The 10,000-nt window shown below is 34.5% G+C and overlaps 2 protein-coding genes across 2 annotated transcripts in view; both read left to right on the top strand.

Annotated features, from left to right (window-relative positions):
• LOC127833374 (60S ribosomal protein L8-like) overlaps positions 1–10,000 on the top strand; it is a 368,912-nt gene that overhangs the window by 103,182 nt on the left and 255,730 nt on the right. The window lies entirely within an intron of this gene.
• The window catches only part of LOC127833371 (transcription factor Sox-14-like), an 8,113-nt gene continuing 1,466 nt past the window's right edge, over positions 3,354–10,000 (top strand). The window contains exons 1-2 of the mRNA XM_052358584.1: positions 3,354–4,211; positions 8,421–10,000. The exon at positions 8,421–10,000 is cut by the window's right edge and continues 1,466 nt beyond it. Of these exons, the coding sequence (XP_052214544.1) occupies positions 3,946–4,211; positions 8,421–8,985 (831 nt within the window). The 5' untranslated portion in view covers positions 3,354–3,945 and the 3' untranslated portion in view covers positions 8,986–10,000. The remainder of the gene's footprint in view (positions 4,212–8,420) is intronic.

Below are 10,000 nucleotides of genomic sequence, written 5' to 3'. Positions count from 1 at the left end.
CCGCCTAAGGATCTATTATAACAAAATTCATATAATTGATATAATTTCATTATTACAATTTTACTAAATCATACTAAAATTTAAGAAAATGTAGCCAAAATGTTTATCACTATTTCGAGTGGAGGGTTTTTGCATACATTCAAGTAAAATCTAAAACAATAAGGAAACACAGAAAATCTTCTTTTGCCTCTAAAGAGCTTAAAACATTTTGTGTATACATGCATCGAAGTATCGCTACGTCTCTTCTTTGACTTTGAGACTATTCTGTGTTTTGTAGTGTGTCACTGATTGCGTTTCGTTATGTTTTCTGGTTGTTGTTTTATTTCTCAGGTTACAATATGCATGGCAATGACTTAATGTGCTAGTGGATTTTATGTCGCATCCGCTGAAAGAATTCAACGGAGCTTGAATTATTTCTATTACAATAATGACTGCGACTACTCATAAAAGAATTCGGACATTAACGAATTTAATTACCTGTGAACATTTAGAAAACAAAAAGCTGAATGCATCCTATTACAGAGTTCAAATAAAAGCATACAATTTCTATACAAACAAGCATTACGTTTTATATTCAAATGCAACAATAGCAGTCGGGTCCTTTCAACTATTTGCCGCATTCTCGTCATAGAAATCAGTTTCTATAGCAACAAAGACTTCCATATCATCAGCAATTACTTTAAAATTAAAGTTCAGACAATTGCGTCCAGTGTTGCATTCTTTGACATCTGAAGGGTAGCAATACTGCGAAGAATGGATTGATTATTTATTGCCTCCCTCGCGTTTAGGATTAGTTCCCTTTTGTGAATATGAAATGGAGCTGTACAAAAAACACAAGGTAGATTTTGTTGAAAACGAACAGAATGTGTTAAGTTCATTGTTATTGTACATTAATAATTTAAACATTGCTTAATGATCCACTTAGACCATTGGCCGCTTGATTTATTGCATCAGCAACAATAGCAGCAGTGCTATCAGAAGTACTTTAAGTATTGGAAGAACTTGTATTCCTATTTATAATATGAGAAGTAGTAACAGTAGTATTATTAATTAGTATTAGTAGTAGTACTAGAAGTAAGACGTAGTAGTAGCAGTAGTAGTAGTAGCAGCAGTAGTAGTAGAAGTAGTAGTAGAAGTAGTAGTAGTAGTAGTAGTAGTAGTAGTAGTAGTAGTAGTAGTAGTAGTAGTAGTAGTAGTAGTAGTAGTAGTAGTAGTAGTAGTAGTAGTAGTTAAGAAGTAGTCGTAGTAGTACTAGTAGTAGTAGTAGTAGTAGTAGTAGTAGTAGTAGTAGTAGTAGTAGTAGTAGTAGTAGTAGTAGTAGTAGTAGTAGTAGTAGTAGTAGTAGTAGTAGTAAAAGTAGTAGTAGGAGTAGTAGTAGTGGTAGTGGTTGTGGTAGTGGTAGTGGTAGGGGTAGTAGAAGTAGTGTAGTAGTAGTAGTAGTAGTAGTAGTAGTAGTAGTAGTAGTAGTAGTTGTTGTAGTAGTAGTAGTAGTAGTAGTAGTAAAACTAGTAGTAGGCGTAGTAGTAGTGGTAGTGGTTGTGGTAGTGGTAGTAGTAGTAGTAGTAGTGTAGTAGTAGTAGTAGTAGTAGTAGTAGTAGTAGTAGTAGTAGTAGTAGTAGTAGTAGTGGTAGTAGTAGTAGTAGTAGTAGTAAAAGTAGTAGTCGGAGTAGTAGTAGTGGTAGTGGTTGTCGAAGTAGTAGTAGTAGTAGCAGTAGTAGTAGTAGTAGTAGTAGAAGCAGTAGTAGTAGTACTAGAAGTAGTAGAAGTAGAAGTAGTAGTACTAGAAGTAGTTGTAGAAGTAGTAGTAGTAGTAGTAGTAGTAGTAGTAGTAGTAGAAGTAGTAGTAGTAGTAGTAGTAGTAGTAGAAGTAGTAGTAGTAGTAGTAGTAGTAGTAGTAGTAGTAGTAGAAGCAGCAGCAGCAGCAGCAGCAGCAGCAGCAGCAGTAGTAGTAGTAGTAGTAGTAGTAGTAGTAGTAGTAGTAGTAGTAGTAGTAGTAGTAGTAGTATTGTAGTAGTAGTAGTAGTAGTAGTAGTAGTAGTAGTAGTAGTAGTAGTAGTAGTAGTAGTAGTAGAAGTAGTAGTAGTAGTAGTAGTAGTAGTAGTAGTAGGAGTAGTAGTAGTAGTAGTAGTAGTAGTAGTAGAAGTAGTAGTAGTAGTAGCAGTAGTAGTAGTAGTAGTAGTAGAAGCAGTAGTAGTAGTACTAGAAGTAGTAGTAGAAGAAGTAGTAGTAGTAGTAGTAGTAGTAGTAGTAGTAGTAATAGTAGTAGTAGAAGTAGTAGTAGTAGTACTAGAAGTAGTAGTACTAGAAGTAGTAGTAGAAGAAGTAGTAGTAGTAGCAGTAGTAGTAGTAGTAGTAGTAATTGTAGTAGTAGTAGTAGTAGTAGTAGTAGTAGTAGTAGTAGTAGTAGTAGTAGTAGTAGTAGTAGTAGAAGTAGTAGTAGTAGTAGTAGTAGTAGTAGTAGTAGTAGTAGTAGTAGTAGTAGTAGTTGTTGTAGTAGTAGTAGTAGTAGTAGTAGTAGTAGTAGTAGTAGTAGTAGTAGTAGTAGTAGTAGTAGTAGTAGTAGTAGTAGTAGTATTGTTTTAGTATACTAGTTATGATGGCGTTAGGTGTTGTTGCAGTAATAGTTGTTAGTTTGGCGGTAGGTATTGTTGCCGTAGTAGTTTTAAGTTTTGTAGCAAAGCTTAAAATTACACTTAAATAAGTGTTTCATTCTCGTAGATGACCACACAACTAATGTCGTGACAATCACTGTTATTTGCATCTTGAAAGTATTTACACTATAAAGTATAAAAAAATGTTTATTATACTTCTAAATTGTTTGCCGCAAAATAACGAAACAGAAGATATGAAGGTTCATCAGAAGTGGAAATTTGAACAACCCGACAAGTTTCACTTTCTGAACATTCTGACGGACAAACGAATGAAGACAAGTTTTAAGCTTAATGCATCCCATTTGGCTGAGATATTAAACACAACACAAATAATATCAATTATATTGCAACTGTGAAATGTTTTAACAGCATGTCTTGAAAACAAATTAACTCTCTCTCCGCACGTGTTCAACTACCGATATTTCTGCAATTGCGATCATATTGTCTCGAAGGGCGGAGCTACGTAAATCCCTCCCGCCCATAACAAGGATTATCCAATACGGACTTCTGAGTACTGAAACAAGTTAACCAGTAGCCGATTACAGAAGGTGTCAATCTGATAAACCGCCAAACTTCAGCGACAAGTTGGTGATCATCGAGTGTTTGATTGACGCGTTTGAAGCAAGGCTACTTCCTATCAAAACGGACTAATTGTGTCTGCTAAACTGTAATGTTTACATTTAATATCGAATGACGGTGTCATTAGTGTTTTTCGGCGCTTTTATGGGAAGAATACACGCGTTAAATATACGGATATCGCATCGTTTCGTTAGACACTTGTTTGAAAGGCAAGCACCATGTACGGCAGAAAAATAGTTGAATTTTGCAATTGAATTAGCTTATATACGAAAGAGTTTTGTTGGACATTCAAATACAATTGACACGTGTTGATATTAACTGTTTCGACGATAGTTCAATGGATATTTGTTTATACGTACTTGATACGGATATGGTATTGTAATAATTCATTGTTGATTTAAGGTATCAAGGATTTAATTCAGACCATATTATTTTGGATAAGATATTTGTTTTGTTCATAAAACACGAAATTAACGGTTGCTTTAAAAACAGGTACGGATGAGCCACTAGTTGACTACCGGGTCAGTTTCATGTAACTGTGCATGCAATCAGGTCCAGTGTTGTTTGTGCCGATCTCAGGGCAGTCATTGCTATTTTCATACTAAACAAACGGTTCAAGTTGATGTGCTGTTGAGATCAGAAAACGTCTTTAATATTTCTCAACACAACAGCAACTTATTTCACCGCAAAACTACGTCACAACTACACGGAAGTCATGAGCTCCCCTATCGACATGCACGACGACATGTCGCCCAACGGAAGTCTCTCCGACGGCGAACACGGCGCATCCAAGCACGGCGGTGACCACGTGAAGCGGCCCATGAACGCCTTCATGGTCTGGTCGAGGGGCCAGCGTCGGAAAATGGCGCAGGAGAACCCTAAGATGCACAACTCGGAGATCAGCAAGCGGCTGGGCGCCGACTGGAAGCTGCTCACGGAGGAGGAGAAGCGACCCTTCATCGACGAAGCGAAACGACTGAGGTTGGTCATAGTGAAAAAGTGGGATTCTCCTACTTTGGGTCTCTTTTACGTTTTTATTCTTAGTTTTCTGATACATAAGTTCGTTGAGTTTATTTATCAGGAGTGACTGAGAATATGCAAATTCCCTCAATTAGGTTATGGTTTAGTATTAGTACTACAACTAAACGAATTTCTTTAACAGTTTTGAAGTTTGCATATTTTTCATCAACCATTTAAAGAATTATTTAAGATTTCTTAGTTCTTAATATCTTTTATTTGTAGAAGATTTTTCTAGCACCACTTTGTTAAGAAATAGCTGTCCATCAAGACAGTCGATAAGAATTAGATTAAAAATATAGAATATTTCATGTTGTGTTGAATTCTTAAGTAGAAAATTATTCAGTTGATAATTCAGTCAAGTGAGCATCGCTAGTATTGTATGTACACATGCATAGTTATGCAACAATTTTGTCACGTTTTGCATGAATCATTATTATATTAACTTATCACATATTTTAAAAAGAAAGTAATCAAGCAAATATCACAATGTTTCAATAAAATAAATACATAAGACGAATATGGTGGATGATGTCAATGTTCTGTAATAATCACAGTCTGTAAAGTTCTTAGTAGAACATTATCTTAGAAATGTAAAACTTGTCCTTGTTTATTTATAAAATGATCTTATGGTTACAGGGATTTTAATTACGCATAATCCTGCCTTTTGTTCCGAGCATTTGCAATTTTTTTTTGGCCCCTTTATATTATCTGCCTTTAATCATTTTGATACAATTGATGACATACAATTAACACATTTTTTTTTATAGTAGGCTACACAATTTGTTCTATCATTAGAAGTATATTATACAATTGTTTACAGCTATAAACACATATTCAGACACAACTTATATACATCTCCATATTTTCACCCCGTGAAAAATTCATTCGAAAATTTTAAACAAGTGTTATTTGACTCCTGGTTGTCAAAAGTCATTGAAACCCATGCGTCTTTTTATATGAATCGCTATGGAACATGAATGTGCATATCAAAGGACGATATTTTGCTTGATTTAAAGTTATTAATTTGTTTAACGTTGATATTAATTATTCAAATGAACAGAAATTTATTTTGTTATTATAACTGAGTAAAAATTAATATTGCTTAATCGTGAAAAAACTTTTTGAAGTCTGATAAATATCTTACTTTTACAAAGTATTTTATTTCCAATTTCACGGTAAATTTGACGCATGCGCGACCTAATACGTCTCGACCTTGCTCTTGCTCTCAAATATTAGTCCTTCTTATTATAACATGAAACAACTTATTAAAAAAACATTAATCACTGCAATCTTTAAAAACTATTTCTGTATCCAGAATTGCAAGAATATAATTGAACTGACCACGGCATCTCATCTGCGTATGTAATATCCGTATTGCTCGCATAGAAAACCTGAAAATAAGTTTAAAATTCAACATTTTATTCCTTTATGAAAATGACGAGGATATAGTTGATGGTCAACAGTAGCATGTGCTAGTAGAATTAACCCAGATAACACAAAACATAAACTTTCTAAATACCATTCACAGATTAGTTTAAGAGCTGTACACATTTTTTTGTCTAATCATAAAATATTACGGTTTGTATAATCACATTCGACACTTTATTTTGCATAGACTGAACATACAAACCCGAGATATGAACTCCATCGAGTCTCTTATAGATCTTTGTTGATAAAAGTGGGCCCTAACTTTGGATCAAAGTTGCGTGAACTTTAGTTTTAAACAACCACCGTCATCCTAATATATAATTATTCCAAAAGACATTTCATAGAAAACATGTCATTTTAAAACAGAATGTACATGCGCATGAATAAAAGCCACATTGTTAAGGTTAGCTCTGTAACTTGTCATGCTACTTTATATGTATTATCCACAAGTTTGTGAGTTCAATTGAAAAAGATATAATATGCATCTATTGTATTCAAAAATGCTGTCACGCAAACAATTGGCTTTTATTTGTCAATGCCACGGAACATATTAACCCTGTCTCCATAGCATACATTTTTAACAACCCGATTGTTGTTTTGCTCGTATTGATCACCAATTAACAATGCCTCATTTCCTATTTTAACTTCGCCACATCTTTTTTCTCTCAAATTATCCACCCTGAAATCGTTGCATTCATACAATAGATTCACAATCCCGTCAGTCGCGCTCTATTCACATTCAAAATGCGTCAAACGCAAATATTTAATTACCCAACATCAGTCAAACTAAATTCATATGAAAGAACTGTTTCAAAAATATTATGAGACGCTTAAAAGACACTTAACACCAACCGAGGATATCGGTTTAAGCCAGTGAATGGGGTATTCTCTGTACAACTATAAATTGTTAATCGTGTTATTTATTCAACCTTGTGTGATAAAAAACGGTGTTTGTACAGACATAGAAATACTTTACAATACAAAGAATGGAAGAATAAGTTACAAACATAAATATCGAATTTGCCATAAATATGCTACATTTCGAAAACGGGGTCAGTTTAAATTTCCTCCGATTCGAATAATATTTGAGTGTAGAAAACATAGCTCACGCAAATTTTAATCAATTATTTCATGTTTGTTTTCGTGTTAAACAAAACTATTACTGATATACAATATGCTACAAGTTTGCATGTACTTGAATTATGATTGATCGTGATACATCAACGAATTAATTGTCTGCATTCCAATATGACTTCCGTAGTTAGATTCAGTGTCAAACTAATATATTATTGAATAAAGGATTAAGCTCTGTTCTTGTTTCTTGCTTAAACTTCAAATAATCACATGTATACCGCCTAGGCTGAAGATGCAACGGTCATATATGGTATGCAAACAAACGACATACCTACATTCGTAATAATAACAAATACTGTTATGGATTTTAAAGTACCTTTACGATTAGCCATATTATACATACTCACGTTGCATGCAGTTTGAAGTGTGTTGCGTACTGAATATATTTATATGAAATCACACCTTGCAATTGAATCTGAAACCGTCTATAAACTTCATTCACATACGTAAGTATAAAATTTAAACACTTATAAAACTAAAATGCTTGCTGCGATGTGTCGACGTTATATTGGAGAATGTGTTACATTTGCACACATCGCCCAGGTTTTCAAAATAGTCCGCTTTTCTACGATGCAATATACTTTAAAGAACACTTCTGCAGCTAGTAAAATACGAGTAGTAAAGACAAATTAATGGATCGTTTCAAAGAAAATAACATAAATAATGTATTTTCAATCTAAGAAAGAACAAACAATAAATTGCAAAAATGCATACGTTAAAGATTTATTATCGAGAAATACACGGACCGCCTTCTGGGAAAGCCGGGCTTAATGCAGATGCGTAGAATAGAATCCCAGATTAGCCTGTGAAACCCGCATAGGCCAATTAGTGACGACACTAACCGCACAGACTGGATCTTTGTTTGAAAAATAATTTCTTGTAACGCAAAAATCCATTAAGCAGGAAGTGTCGTCCCTGATTAGCCTGTGTAAACTGCAGTAACCTGTTATTTTTATATGATGTACGTTAAAACTTCCAACATACATAACCGTGAAAGCGCAAATATACTACAACCCTAGTAATTGTATTTGAAACGGGGTAAATAAATACAGACATTAAGTGATATTTACCGTAAAATTGGACAGATCTTCGATAACCAAACAGCGCTTGACACTACACTGACAAACTCCATTTGGTATTACAAAACATGTATACATTTTATACATTGAATTAGGCTTACATGAGATGCTAAATAGTTGCTGATCTCGTATGCTTTGTAAATTTGATTATAATATCTTCTTTTATCTGCTCACTTAAAATAAAATATCAGATTAAACAATGTTCATATACACACTCAATTGTAAAATCTCCATAAAAAGAAAAATGTTATTTTCGTCGACTAGAATAGCTAATGTTGTGAAAGTCAGCATGTACATAAACATGGATGTTGACTTTGAAAAAAGTCTGCATTAATTAGATACGCTTTAAATAGTGTTATATTCTGAAAAGAGTTATCATTATTATGTTATTAATAATTGTATCATTTTATCAATTAAATAGAGATTTTGCACCATACACATTTTATCGTTGAATACATGTAGTTTAAGTAAATAAGCGGAGTTTTCTTATCAACATCATTAATTCAACTTTGATTTATTTCTTTACCAGGGCGCTTCACATGAAGGAACATCCGGACTACAAATATCGGCCCCGCCGGAAGCCAAAGTCGCTGATGAAGAAGGACAAATACGCGTTTCCGTTGCCGATGGTACACGGTTTAAATCCCTTTAGTGGACTTCCGCCCGGCTACCCCGGGTTTGCGGTCAGTCACGCCGAAAGCGCAGCAATGAGTCAAGCAATTTTGAACGAAAAAATGCGAGCCTTCCAGCCGCCGGTAAGCCTCGCGTCGAGTCTCGCCTCACATCCGCTATTTTCTCATTTGGAATCCAGTTCCGCTTCCGCTAAGTTGGACTCTGCGAGTTTCGCGCTTCGCACCTCACTTCCGGAACACATGGCGTCGCAGATGACTTCATCGTTATATTCTCAATATCTCCAAGCACAGAGCGCGGCGCTGAGCTCGCTACCCGCGCCAGCGCACACCGGACATCCGGGTCAGTATCTGGTGCCCTGCTGCCCACCATCTTACCTTCCCTCAAGCAATGACATACATCGACCCCTGGCTTATGTGTTAGTTAAACCAGAGGATCACTATAGGCATTCCTCTGTTATATAGTGCTCACTACAAATTTTAGTGGTTTTAGACATTGTTTTACAATAATGTTTATATTGTTATTTGCATTTTACATTGCGTAATGCATTTATTGTCCCCTACCGGTTTCACCGGAGGGGACCTATGGTTTGCGCTCTGTGCGTCTGTGAGTCTGTCTGTCTGTCTGTCTGTCAGTCTGTCACACTTTTTTGAATCCTGCGATAACTTTAAAAGTTCTTAATATTTTTTCATGAAACTTGCAACATGGATAGATGGCAATATGGACATTATGCACGTCATTTCATTTTGTTCCTACGTCAAAAATTGTGGTTGCTATGGCAACCAAAAAATAAGAATTTCTGAAAATGGTGGAATTTCTGACAATAGTGTAGCCGGTAGGGGACCATATTGCTTGACAATAGCCTTGTTTCATTGAAGTCTCTGTTACAGTTTAGAGAATGCATAAATTGTATTAACGATGTTATTATATATTTGTTAAGCATAAATTAGTATTAACGAGTGTCTAAAACGCTGTTTTCATTGTTAAAAATCTGAATATTATTGAATAATCGAGCGCAAAAAAATATTTAAAGGATTCTTCTATTGGATTGGAAAACAAGTGTCTGTGTTTGATACATTCTTAGAAATGTCTTAATGTATTCGTTTCATTACTGAGATTTACTGAAAAAGTCAGATATAAGGTGTTAGAAACTAGTTTATGTATCATGATAATATCTTAAAATACGATAATCATATTGTCATTCGTACTATCGAAACAGTAAAAGTATGATTTCCAACCATGTTAAGTATATGTTTCAATTAGTTTAATTAACTGATGTTTTACTTTTTAATGAAACTTGTCAATTGTTGATTGATATGTGTTTTACATTTTTAGATAATATACATTAGTGATGCAATGAAAACTAATTTTGGTTTAATTTTTGGACTGTGAACAGTTTTAGTTTTTGATGTCTCACTTAACATGAAATGATGGTCTCAAAGTAGAAATACCATGTATATTGTGTAGGTAGGGCAGAGT

Source organism: Dreissena polymorpha, chromosome 6 (assembly GCF_020536995.1).
Source record: "Dreissena polymorpha isolate Duluth1 chromosome 6, UMN_Dpol_1.0, whole genome shotgun sequence".
Taxonomy (NCBI): domain Eukaryota; kingdom Metazoa; phylum Mollusca; class Bivalvia; order Myida; family Dreissenidae; genus Dreissena; species Dreissena polymorpha.
Note: the sequence above shows the minus strand (reverse complement) of the source record. Positions and strands in the feature narration are given on the sequence as shown.